The sequence below is a fragment of the Aplysia californica genome, unplaced genomic scaffold (assembly GCF_000002075.1).
Source record: "Aplysia californica isolate F4 #8 unplaced genomic scaffold, AplCal3.0 scaffold00058, whole genome shotgun sequence".
NCBI lineage: Eukaryota > Metazoa > Mollusca > Gastropoda > Aplysiida > Aplysiidae > Aplysia > Aplysia californica.
The window spans coordinates 307,632-322,074 of record NW_004797328.1 but is presented as its reverse complement, the minus strand read 5'-3'; the positions used below and the strand labels follow the sequence as shown (position 1 = coordinate 322,074).

The 14,443-nt window shown below is 38.6% G+C and overlaps 1 protein-coding gene across 1 annotated transcript in view; it reads right to left on the bottom strand.

Moving 5' to 3' along the window:
• Window positions 1–918: 918 nt before the first annotated feature.
• LOC101862399 (membrane-associated progesterone receptor component 1) overlaps window positions 919–14,443 on the bottom strand; it is a 23,676-nt gene continuing 10,151 nt past the window's right edge. The window contains exons 2-3 of the mRNA XM_005093100.3: window positions 9,306–9,461; window positions 919–6,541 (exon numbers count right to left, since the gene is read on the bottom strand). Of these exons, the coding sequence (XP_005093157.1) occupies window positions 6,435–6,541; window positions 9,306–9,461 (263 nt within the window). The 3' untranslated portion in view covers window positions 919–6,434. The remainder of the gene's footprint in view (window positions 6,542–9,305; window positions 9,462–14,443) is intronic.

Here is a 14,443-nt window from a genome sequence, read left to right as displayed (position 1 = left end):
CACTCACAAAAGTCATGAGTTCGATTCCTGTGTGGGAAGAATTTTTATAGAGTATCTTTGTCATCTTTCCGTTGGGACGTTGTATCCGTCTCAGTCAAGGTTGGGTCGAAGCAGCTTGCCTCCTAAATAAAATATCTAAACTGTGTCATAGTGTCCGGGGGGGGGCATAAAACATTTACAATAATTATTACAAATGTACAGTAATGTAATTTGTAATCTAAGCTGATGATGGTTTGGGTTCAGTTCTGCATTTGAAATCATTGCCTCGTAAGGTGACATTATTGCTGGTTTTCTTCCCATGCAGACAAAATCTAGGTCATTATGAATAACTAGCTGGGTCCCCTTTCGATGGAAGGAATGATCGGTGCATTAACATCAACATAAAGTCATTGGCCTACTACATTTACGTTCAACTGGAAATGAGCAATAAATCTTGAGAGAAAAGTGACACACGTGTTTCCAAGTTGCCAGATATAATAATAGATAATCTAGATGTATAGATTAATTCTCTATTCCGCTTTTGTGGTTGTACACTCCAGAATTTCAAAGATGTGGAACAGTGCACACGGATAGTGAACGAAAACCTAACTTGCTTACAACGGCGCCTTAGAAGATGGACTTTCCCAAGACTCTGTGCAGACGAAACAAAGCATTTTGGAAAAATTGAGGAAAGCAGTTTGCATGGATTTTTTAAAGTTAGGTCCTAGCCACATGGATGCAATGTTTCAAAGGTGTGGGTTAGGTAATTAAATAAGGGAGGAGTTTGTGCACAAAGCCTCCCTAGTCTACTTTTATATATATAGATGATAAGGAAATGGAATCCTTTGACCATGACTGATGATACATATCTTTGAAAAAAACCCCACAAAGTCAACTTCCAATTACAACAAAAATATGCAAAAGTAAAAATCACCAGGATCACAGTGCACATAGTCAAATGTTTATTGTCACTGTTACAAAAAGAGAACATCTCCAATAAATGACAGATTCACATGATTATTCTTCATTTCTTCTTCACTCTTGTTATTCTGTAGAATCAAAATTGAAACAAAAACAAAACATCATACTCAATAATCAAAATAATTTGCCAACTCCTTTTCATTTTGATCAGTTCTGCAAAGGAACACTGCTGGAAAATACTGATTATATGTGAAATCCGACAATAACAATATTTCAAAGGTTTCTTTTAGTATCTCTTAGTGTTTACCATACTACACTTCTCTATTGTCACAAGAGCACCATATAAAAAATAGCTGTGCAGAGCCAATAAATCAGACAATCCTCAACAAAAAACTCTTATGATGAAACATTTCTAGCATGTCTGCATATATATGCAACTGAAAGCAACAACAACAAAAGAAAAAAGCTGATGAAATGAAGCACTTTTTACAACGCCACAGGAGTACTGTACGTCTTGCACGAAAATCAGAGCGGACCTCACTTATTATTTCCCCTTGATAAATTTAGCAAATGTGAGACTACTACAGACAGATCTTTCCGTCCCACAGTCCTCCATATTGGCCAATGGCCAGACATTATGCCAATTGAAATACCGAGTTAAATTGGCGATTGAATGGTGTAATGCCCCTTTGAGCATTAAGATTAATCAAGAGGCCAGACCTCCGAATTGAACTCCATCTCCCATAGGACCAAGCCAAATAGGTGGAGAAATCAGAAAACTCCAGAATTGCCCAAAATCAAGAACACCCCATTTTGGACTCGAATCTCGGTCATCAGCACCAGAGTTCTGAGTTTCCTCCAAAGACTTTTATGGGCACAATCTCCTCTCCTTGGGTACGTACACACAAGCACACACTGCATATCTTTCACATCCAACGATAACTTCCTTTTTCTTCCACCACTGATGAAAAAACCCGGCTTTTCTTCTGTTAGAGACAAAATAATATCAGAGGTGAGCCTCCAACATCACTGTTGTCTAGCACCATAAGTTAATGAGACCTGTCGATTTTGCGGGCCAGATTAATCCCAATGGGTTATAACAATAAGGCGTGAAGAAATTTTTATTAATTGAAATTGAAAGTCACAGCATAAAAATTTTAGAAAAATAAAACTGACATAATTCCAATTTTGCTTCAGTTCACCACAGAGCTAAAATTTGGCAACTGGATAAATTTCAATAACAAATGATAATAGACATATATTGATCAGAAAAGTAAAGTGACCGAAGTAAAGAACTCAACAGATGCAACAGTTGTGCCTAGAAACACAAGACAAGGCTTCAACTCTTGCAAGTTTTAACCTGATCAACCTGAGCAGGACCTTTACCTTTCTACCTTTCTGTGCTCAAGCATTTCTTGAAGGCTTAGGCTGGGGGGGGGGGGGGGGGGGGGGGAATGGAAGAGAAAATCTCAATCTCAATAGGTAAACCAAGTAGCCTTTATGATCTGACTTGAAAATATACTAGTCCATCGATTTTTATAGTCCCAAATGGGTCACTTCCAAAGCCAAATACCAGAAACTCTTTTCTAAGAGTTCACTGACAGTTGACAGACTCACAGTCATAGTCCTGACAATAGACAACAGTATTCAAAAACTACAAAATCGACCAAAAATTTTCAAAATCAAAATGTCAACATTCATACCTGCATCATGAAACAGCACGACATTTTTTGATAAATCACTCCACTACACATAAATTTAATAAAATGGGGAAGGCAGAAGTCCATTGATTCTATACTTTGGACTTTGAACATGCTACATCTATACTACGCCCTGGACACCAACAGCTGACATATCAGTGATCAGTACTTTGATCTGTTACAAAACAACAAAGAACTATATATAGCACTACAGTACAGAGCCTCTTGACCATGTCATTGTAACAAAAGCAGTGCGTTCTCCCCAAAACAAATCGGAGGGAAGTAGATCCATGGTGCATAATATGTAAGGTACGTTATATCTTCCGTGATACTAATAGTAACCAGTGTACACTGCAGAAAGTTTTGTCAAATCCCTGTTTGATATGGTTTGATACATTTGAGGGTCACTAGATTCTCCTTCAATAAAGGGCTACAGCTACATTACTGCACAATTTGACAGTTTGATTTTGTAAGTCACAGTCGGGTCTATTCAATGAAAATCGTAGCCAACAGCCGATCAGCACGCTACTACACATCACATGACATTGTGGATCAAACCTTTTGTATGGAAGGAATGCAATATGTCCTAATAGACACCTAGGTCCAATACGAGTAAGAAAAGCAGAGGTCTAACTGACATACTGAGTTATATCAGCACTGGCCAATGCCATTTCTCAACCCGATCTGATCCATTAAGAACGCATCCCTTTGACCAATGGGCATCATTTCCTTGATACACATGTTACATCTCCCATGACAAAAGCACAATGAACACTGTAACTGTAATCTAATGCCTCCTGGTTTCAGAAAAAAGCTGGGTACTGTATTATTACTAGAAATAGCAAACCATGCAAAGCACTACAACTACCTTGTCAATAACCAAAAGCACAGGTGTGAATTTTGATGAATCATGATTTCAAGTAGCATACTTTCCATCCTCAATATATATTACCAAGTGCCAGAATTTTAAACACATCTCAGCAGGAGCAGTATTTCTGTAAGTATGCCACTACAATTTGCAATGAAATTCAACCTTAAACGGATGTATATGGCCTACATGAACTTTGCATCCGAAGGTACATCATATCATCATTATCATAAATATATATGTTAAGATACAGGGAAACTTTTGTACAAGCTTGGTACAGTACACCAAAAGTCTGTGCTGTGTCTCAGCAGCGACGCAGCTTGATTCTGAAAAAATGCATGGCCTCAAAAATATAAAAAGAGTTGCACAGGTCATGCACTGATAATCATATAGCGCACATGAGATATAGAGATATGACAAATTAGTAGTAGCACTTGTAACTATTAATTTTTTAATCCCTATCAACACAATTTAGATCATTTAGGATGCAGGCTACTTGCAACTATGGCTGTCAGGGCCAGCTCAGGTTGAGTCGGATACAAACCCCAGTAGACAAACGAAGACACCAGATAAATATTTCCCCGCCCGGAAACTGAGGTCCCAGTATTCCCTACAAATTTTTCCATTAAATAATGTTATTGATTCACAAGAGACCCTATTCTCAATTTCACATTTTTTCCTTTTCGGGAAAAAAAAGCAGCCCCCCCCCTTGACTATTTAAAAGAATTGCTCCGGAAAAATCCCCACTATCAAGTAATGTTTAAAAAAAACCCAGAGGAGGCAGGAATGACTCTTGAGGCACAATCCGACAAAGCACGTGAAACAAGTATTAGAAATAATACATCATCTACGTACAGGGGAAACTGCGTAATTGAGAATCCTGTGGAGGAAAGGACAAAGACATTCACCTGTATTACTGTATTATAAATTTGTATTATGCAGCCCTGTTTGAGACAAGACTAATCAGAAGCAAGACAGCAGACCTTCCTGGGGTGGACATGATGGCCGGGTAGGCTACTGTGTGGAGATATTTATTGGAGGGTATTGTAACAATCTATAACAAGCTCAATTAGCACATACTAATTTCTAAAAGTGGGGAAAGAAGAAAGGACTCCGCAGCAGCAGCAAGATTAACTGCACTATTATATATTTGCAATTTCTAAAATTCCATAAAGGGATGCAAATTTGTAAAACAAAATAAAAAGAAATGATTTGTCTCAGCTATATTGTCTTTTTCTAAAGTTCTATAAAAGTATGCAAATTTATAGAACAAAAACAAAGACTCTTATCCCAACATACATTCTGTGAGCGCTTTATACAAATAAATAAAGAACAATAAAGAGAAATACTCTGACATGTACATTCTCTGCACAGAAGGAAATATATACCGATGTACAGAAAATAACAGCATTTTGAAAAAAAAAATGCAATCAGGAATTTATCATAATAACAAGTATTCAAAATATCTTTTCATGGTAGGTACTCATATATATATAAGACTTCATGACTTGCCACAACAGGAAGCACTCCGATGAAAATTTCAGCTCTGTAAATCGGCAATAAAGGAGACCACTTTCAAACATAGTCGATTAACATTGCCAACACATGATACTCATGCACATCCTTGAACAAATGCCTATTTCTGATAAATATAAAACACTTATGGAATAACAAAATGAAATCTGAGGGAACACAAAGCCATACAAAACAATAAGCTGCATAAAGTTTTTTGAAAAAAGATTCTAGTTATTCTGAAACACTTTGCCGTCCTATTTATAGAAAAAGGAAACTTGTCCTGTTGGGTCATGTTTCTCTTTAGCTACTTTGACTTTGAACCATGAACTTTTTACCATTCAAAAAAAAAAAAGAAGTATTGAGATTTACCCAGGGGGTGAAAAGGCAGTTCATAGGCAAGCAATAAGTCGCAACCACCAATGACATGTACTTCAAGCACAATAGTTTAAACAGTTCTGTGAACAATGTAACGAAAAATTTCTCAGAGGATACACATGTTATATATAAAAGCAAATCAATGGCTTAAATTAACACAAACTGCCAAAACTTTGTTCTGCAACTAGGGAAAGGAGTATTTTGTACTGTAATTGTAAATGTTTCATGTCCTCTTAGACATTTAAGAGGCAGGCTGCTCATGACTCTGCCTGTTGGGACCTATAATCAAGAAGTGGGATACAGCATCCCAGTATACGGAGATACTCGATAACTTTTTTTAAACTCCCCATTAGCAAATCAAACTCTTCTTTGTGCAACAGCAAAGAGTTGAGCTGTTACACTACAAAAGCAAGTGGAAAGTAAAACTTTTTGTCCCTACGTGCGGCACTCATTGGAACACATTAGACAAGAACAGACTTCACTGAAGTCACATATGCTAATAGCACAAAACCAAAGGAAACATCTTCACAAAACCCAAACTCGCCAGCACAAAAAATCTCATTATACTCTGTGAAATCAAGGAGAAGTACAATGCGGCTGCATGAAAAATACAGGTTGCTTGTCTATTATCATATTCTTTTCTTTTATTTGAGCAATAGTTTTGTTTCAGCCTAACTGGGTATTGAACATTTAGACATGTCATCTATTCCACAAAGAACAAATAGAAAAGCAGACATATTATTCAAATGGAAGTTAATTTTATGGCTTGTATAAAAAAAAAAAGTATTGAAAATCGTCCTCTCAAAACGAAAATAGTATAGAAAAGGTATCTAACTCAGGACCTTATGTCTGCCAATTCATCCCATACTGAGTAACACTTTTGAAGGGGAAAACAGAAAGCATATTATCTACATGAAAGGTCTGATGGAGACCATCAAAGGCAAGAGATTCGCTCAAACACACACAAACACTCTCATCAGATGAAATCAAGTACTCTTGTTATTCGACACACAGCTCCATTCAATCTGAAAGGCTAACAACATGAAAATCTTGATATAATAACCAATGTGGAATCCTCAGTCTGCTTTCTTATCAGTCTCTGTTTTCTCTTCGTCTTCTGTGTCACTGTACTCTGTGGGCTGTTCTCCAGGCTTCAACAGTTTCCCAACATACACGTACTTCTCTGAAACAAAACAAAACAAAAATAATGAAGGTCTGAATTAATAATATCATTACACAGTTTAATCTGCCTTGACCATTACCTCTCTAGAGCGGGTAACGTGTACTAAATGCCACTGTTCTGTGACAATCTTGCATTTTTTCCCAATTTGTTTTACTGACCAAAATGGTTCATTTTAAACAAGGCTACATTCAGTACTTTGCAACAAATTGGCTTCAAAACTTGCTCCTAGCTACAAAATTTTCCTGCCAACCTATCCTCAGACAGTGTGAAAAATATTCAGATTCAAACCATTATGTTGACTTTGTTTAGTGTAATAAGTGACCACATCACAGGCTATTTGTCTATAACAGTCACTTTTCTGTTTGATTCTGAGAGACTTATGGACAGGTTCTGCTGTACACATACCTCACTGAAAGGAAAGAAAAAGAAGAACCCAACCACTTCAAAACACCAACAAAGCTCAATGATAAGATTATGGTCCTTATCCAAGTATAAAAGTTTGTTCGGCTTTTGTGCACTTAAAAAAAAAAAGCTTTTGGTATACAATCTTCTAGCCCCCCCCCCCAAAAAAAAAAAAAAACACCCCCAGAAAAGCAAAGGAACCGTAAGTAACATATTAGCTGCCAATTTTTCAAAACCAAAAAAGAACGGACTCTATCAATGTGGCAGATCAAGATAGTGGGCACTGGCCAAGTAAACTTAACTAAACCCTTTCCTACACACTTTACTGCATTCAATCAATTCAAGCTATTCAAAATAAACCTGCAGCAAAAGATCTCTCAAATTTACTTTTACGGGCTTTGTTCTCATTACTACTAAAAACTCCGGGCTTGAAAGTGTTCTTCAGCATCTGCAAGTTTGTGAGGAGCAATACTTCGAAACAGAGAAAATGTTCCAACATGACAATGCACTTCCATATTCAAGACCCTCACATACGTAAACATTTTTTTTTACATATTTAATAGTTGGCACCAATGTAACAGAAACGCCAACATACATATGTACTTCTCTGAGAAAAATAAAGGAATACAAGAAAAGCTATGGAGCTTTGAAGAGACATCAATACACATCAAATTCTCTGAAATAAATAAAAAAGAAAAACAAAGAAGTTCTAAAGTAGCATAGTTCAGTGAATCAGTCTGACATTTCAATATTTTATGATATGCCCAAAGTCCACCAACAGTATCACCATGTTAGGTGTCAGCAGTGAGGAAGGGATGGGTATGTGAGTGAGTCAACCTCAAAAACACAAGATTAACAAAAATGGCAAATCGTCATCACGTAAGGCCTGTTATCATACTTTAACTCTTGTCCTGCATCTTGTGCCAAGATGCGAATCTTATCAACAACTTATTACACCGGACGTTCCCGGCGGGCTGCCGGGGTCCTCAGCGTGTACTTTTGGTGTACAGCGAGCGCACTGGAAATGTGTGTTTTCAACGTGAATACCATGGGAGTGTCTTAATCGATGATGAAAATAATGACCTATCTTTTATAGCTTTCTATTTATAAAGTGTTACGACCACATGAATAACCCCCTCTAATAAGCTAATAAGACATTATGAGTAGTTGTGCCCATTTGAATAACCTTTTTAAACGCTCTTGTTGTTACGAATGATCTGGGGTTCAAAAGGGAGTAACATAGGCCAATTCCCAAATGTTTTGCTCTCAAATTGTTCATTTTACCAGCACAATGGTATTCAAAACCATCATAATAAGCTTATTTTTATTAGGTAATATCATCTATTATCTATTTGTGGTGGCTGAATTTTGCTATTCAAAAGGCTTTTTAATGGCTGCATCGATCGACATGGTGTTTTCGCCAAAAAATTCTTTAAAATATTCTCCAGATCATGACGCCCTTGGGTTTTTCAGTTTTGAGACAGTTTTGCTGCAAAATATTAAATTTCTTTATTTCGCCGATCACTGTTGTAGGCCGACGCTTCTGTCTCTGTAATTTTAGAAAATCCGGAAGTGATATTTCGCGAGACGCATTTTGTTTTGAGAGTATAGATGTAAACCTTCTAATTTTTTGCATCTCTCTCAAAATTTATTTCCCCATTCCAGTAGAGTGTAAATATAGTAGACCAATGACTTTTAGTTGATATTAAAGAACTGATTGTTCCTTTCATCGAAAAGGGGCCCAGCTAGTTTTATATAAAATCAAGCTCATTTTAACGATTTTGTATAGAAAAATGGAAGTCTTGTTTCCTGACTATCCTTGTGAGCACCTCATGTCTAAGTGGGTCAACTTGTTCTATTTTCATTGGACGAACATCTTGAGCTATCAACTTGGCGTGATTCGAATAAGACGTAGACCTCAAGTTACGAACCAACGAATGAGGTTCTAGAAGTAGGCTATAAACGCACCCCAACTCAAACAGACTGCCACACACACACTTCAGCTGCGGGATTACGGGACCCAGTCTTCACGCGGATGTTGCTCGGCGCGGGTGCGTTGAGCCAGGGCTGGACTGACACAGGACCAGAACGAAGATGAGGTGCCGATCCAGGCTTATCAGGGGACATAAACCCGGCTCCCGCAGGACCAGGGTTAAACACTCTCATATAAAGTAGAGTGACTGTTCGGTTCACAGCAGACAATTGTTCCTTTCTTTGACTAAGAGAGGCACATCATCACAATAACAGTCATTTCAAACAGGAAAACGGTAAGACAGACAGGAACCTACAAAGTGGGAAAGAAACGAACGTAAACCTACTTGTGGCGCTCTCTAACCACCTAAAAAGAACATAAAAAGCTGACCTTGAAACTGCATCTCCCATTCCCTGACACTTTCCATCTGAAGGCTGTTCAAGTCACTGAGGTCATCATACTCATTCTTCAGAGCGTCCTCACCCAGTGAGAAGGTGGCTAAGGCTCTCGAAGCATCATGGCCGGCAAACAAGCCGTAAGGTCCACCTGTGGAAAGATGCAAAGATGAATTAGGTCTTTAGGAAACACAGATCAATTAATAATCTTGCCATGCCAAGTAAACATGGAAGAAAACTGTGTTTTCTTTAATCTTTTCATTCAAATCCTTCGAAAACTTTACCTATGACCTTAATTTGAAAGGTTTAACTACAATTTTCTAGGTGTATGAGAGCAGTAATGCTGTCATATGAAACAGGACTCCCTGGACCCTGTTAGTTTGTCCCACATTCAGATTCATATCCAATGGGAAGTACCTGTTACCTGCTTAGTCACACGACATGCCATTGATGTCCAAATCAAGAGGATCTCCTCCCCACCGGTTGACAAAGAGAGCCACGCACTAGGCTCCTATTCTGAAATAATGCTTACTTCGAATCTAATTAGAACGGCTTTCCTATTTGCATGCACATGTATAAATTTTACAAGAAAATAATGATATCCGTATATATTATATGAGGCAGATGGTTTCAAAACTGTCAAAGGTCTCCCAGCTAAAAAAATAACCTTCTTAACTTTAAGACACAGGATCACACCAGTTTGGAGTTACATTTAACTGAAACAGCTTGCTTTCAGTTTGACCTCTTCTACTATTGGCTTACCAAGTTTCAACCCTATAAATCATCTTCATATTTAAACTGAAGCTCAGACAGACTTTTACCCCCTTTGCATATCGGTCCATACCCTCTGTGCACAGTGGCACTGCACGTGGGGTCCCGTTCATGACACGTGGAAGCGATCAGGATTGGCTTAGCGAATACAATTTTTTAAAACTAAAATATTAAACTCAGTGCTTCCAACAGACAAGGAAGAAAGGTGAGGGAAATTCTACCAGGAGTCTACGGGCTACACAGGCCCCCACCAGGATCCTGGAATAGCATCCGAATGGGGTTCTGGTGGCTAAAATTTAGTAAAAATTAGAGGGTCGAAAATGGCTTAAGCCTGTTTGAAGAGATTGCCAACAACTCATAATACCTATTTTTTCACCAAGATTTATTTTGTTTCCTTTCTTCATCTCTATATCTTTCCCTTGCTGGCAATGATTCGAAAAGTTCCCCTTGCCACTGCCACTATTATAATTCAATTTGTCATCGTACCATAGACAGAAAGCAAATCGAGGAAAATGAATCTTGAAGATAGTCACCCACTCTGTACCCTAATTTCTTCCATTTTTTCACATTCAAGTGCTAGAACCTTGGAATAACACTTGACTTCCAAGTATTTATTGATTTTAGTTTTAGCCTCATTCAGAATGGCCTTTATCATGATAGAATCCTTACACTGAAGATTTCTCTTAAGAACTAGGCAAGATCTTTTAAAACTTTCTTTCTGAAATCATGAATCATGATTTAATTTCCACGCTCAAAATACAAATTTTCCTGCTCTGGCAAAGAACAGTAGGTAGGACAGAAAGAATGAGTGAATGAAACAAGGAAGGAAATTGGCCCCAAAATTTCACAATCATAGCCAGTTTCTGACAGATGTGCAGATGAAAATGTATTGCCAACCAACCAGCTATTCATATATGAATGCATAGAGGGATAATGGTAGAGTACAGGAAATGCGCAATCTGGCCGGTTTCTAAGTATAACTTATTGCCGAGAGAATTACTGTAAATATCTGGAACTATACCGTCCCGAGACAATATGGAGGCAAGTGACGATCGTTTGCTATGAACAGAATACCAGTAGCCCTGCACCATCCCAATTTTTATGGATGAAATTGATAATGATGGGGGAGGGAGTGGTAGACAAGCACGTGTAATGTTCAGGAAGTATGGATTTGAAGCGCTGTAATCTAAAGTTTTCATGTGTAATCTTGGTACAATATGTTACGCTCACAATCGTAGCCTTTTCAAACTGAACACTATGACTCTGGCATGGAGATGGGAAATCAAGAGAAAAATACTCCTGTGTACTCAACAGTGACTTTGGCTGAAGTAGGACTATTCTCCGTTACTACAGTCATCAGCAATGAGTTTCACCCCTGGCAGGGTATAGGCCACATACAAGCTCCTTCCATTTATCTCTGTTTTGGGCCATCCTTCAAAGCTCATTCGAAGTGAGCTTCATCTCTCTCAAGCCCCTTTCCACACATCTCCTCCATGTTTCCCATGGCCTAACCCTGCCTTTCTCCCTGTGGGTTCCACCGCAGCGACTGTCTTGTGATGTTTCCGCTCGGCTCTCTAAGGGTGTGTCCCATCCATCGCCACTTTCTTAGTCCTATTTCTACTTCTATATATATCCTTTTGTCCTGTCCTTTCCCACAGCTCTTCATTTCTTATTCTATCCAGCCACTTAATTCTTAGGATACTCCTCCATACATCTGTTGATGAAAGTCTGGACTTTATTCAGTACTGTCTTTGTTGTCTTCCAAATTTCGCAGCCAGAGAGGAGCACAGACTTGACATTGGAGTTAAAGAGTCGAATCTTGGTGGGCTGTGAGATGTTGCTTGCTTTCCAGACTTTTGATCATTGAAATACTAGAGTGGAAGTTGAAAAACAATAAAGACTGATTAAGATTTAATCTGTAAATGACTGTGTAAAAGAACCAATACTTATCTCCTGTAATCAACCCCCCCTCCCCCTCAAACAAAACAAAAAATTACAACCACCAGTGGAACAAAGAAGAAATAAATCCCTATACCCAAGGTGTTGTCATTGTGTTTTAATACCCCATACACCTCAGCCCCACTTTGAAATGTTTTTAAAAATATACAAGAGTCCAAGGCAGAGAAAATACATATATATCTCTCTCTCTCTCTCTCCAACATAACTTGTTGGTATACGATTTAACTCGAAAAGAAGGATTTTCATCTCAGGGCACCATTGGTCTTTATATAAAACAAAATTCATATTGCTAAAATAGCTTCTAACAAGTCTGTTCAAAGGCATTTTAAGACTTGAAACCCTACTGTCCTTACATTTGTCTTAAAATATTTTCAATTCACTACCAGTACCATAGTTATTCAACAATGAGTGGCAGTTTTCTTACATTACATATGTCGGGTTCCGAGCTCTGCCCTTCAGTTCTTTGTCACTGTAGTGGTAATGTAATGGTACTGGTAGTATAGTGATTGCACCCACTGACTAAAGATCTTTGAAAAATATGACAAACTCGACAACCTCAGACACTGATGCCTAACCAAAATTAGACGCACTAGCACTAAGACTTCCAAAATCAAACATAATTTTTTATGATAACATTTAACATAGTTATTTAAATAAAATAAGGAAGTTGTTAGGACTGCACAGCCCTCTAGCGCTACGCACTGGGGGCCTCTACAGTCCCCTGCAAAGAAACAACCTTTGACCTTTGTTGTTTGTTTTAGTAGAAGTTTTACGGCGCTTGCACCTGCATAGGTCATAAGAGGGCCAAGGGGTGGATGTCAACAGAGAAGTCCTCACAGGGAATCACACTTGTAACTCTGCTCACCTCTCTAGCTTCAACAGCACAAAGTCTGCTTCGACTATCAAGGCACCCACCCCTGAAATAGCGGGTTACAAGAGTGTGACAAACATACAAAAGAAGTAGACGAAAACGACGAAAGTAAGGATTAGGAAAGAAAAAGCAGCAGTTCCCTGTTGTAGTTCAGGCAGTTATGAGCATGACATTGTCGGATCAGCCCATTTACAAGTCAATTCTACTGTGCATTAGAACCAGAAATGTCCCCCCTTTGGGAATGGCCTAAAGACACTCCAGTCAGTGGCACCGCCCCGGGGGGTCTTTGACCTTTGAGTCGAGGTTAACATGCCACAGGGCTGCCTACCTTAAAATTCCCATTTCAGGTACATTCAGGGTCATTTTCAGGTAGATTGGCCCAAAATCAGGTAGTACAAAGACAAAGAAGAAGAAAAAAAAGATGATCGTTGCCCCATCGAACGCGTTTACTTTCCGTGATATTGGGTAGTTATATTTTGAAAATGTGTTTGTGAATGCACATGTGTGTGTGTGTGTGTATGAGTGTGTCTGTGTGCATGTTGCCATGCTCTCGCATGTGCCTATATATGTGCGTGGGGAAGGAAGGGGGTGTATGGGTGTGCACAAGTTACGATGAACAGTGTATGAAATGAGGCGAGGTTGTTGTTTTTAAAAATCATTTTATGGACTAACGTTCAAGGCACCTATAATTCAGTATTTAATTTGGAATTGAGTGCAGGGTGATTGCCAAACTGACTTCAAAACCCCTAGCCCATAGCAATAGAAACTATATTAAAACAGATTTCCCGACACTAGCATAGGACACTGTTAAGTCCTTCGTGACTTAGGTATGACAGACAATTAATTTTAATTAGTTTTACCCTAAAAATACAAAATGAATCCTGATCTGGGCCCGAGGAGAGGCAAGAAGAACATCAACTGCCAAAACCATGTTTGGTTTCAGCAATCACGGATTTTAAAAAGCATGCAAGACAAAACTTATTTATAAAACCTTTACAGTTACGCTCACGGCAGAGGAAAAAGTGAAAATAAAAGAGAACGTGTACCGAGAGCCGGAGCTGGAAGGACTGTGAGAGCGTGGGATGTAGTGATGCTGAAAACCTGGCAATCAGTGAATCACTGCATCATGGACTAAGTACTGATTTTTTTCAAAATGCTAAATCACAGTAAAAGTATTTAATCAGCAACAAGCCATCATGATGCATAGGCATCCAACATAGAGCTTTCCGAGGGTTGAAAATGGCATTTCCTCATTGCCACTATTCAATTTGTCATCACTGACAAATCTGACAAATCCGGGAACACCAACCTTGATTGAAGATATAATCAACAAGCCTGTGCTCTAATGTTCCCTCATTTACGCACTCGATTGTCAAATGTCAAAACCACTTCCACTTATCGTTTTTATTTTAGCATCAGTTTCTTGCACTGCGGCTGCGGCCTTTTCCTGCTGCCGTAGACTTTATTGCGTCAAACGCCTCCCCTCAATTACGACGCCCTGCAACACTCCTACTTTGAATGAACTTTGATTA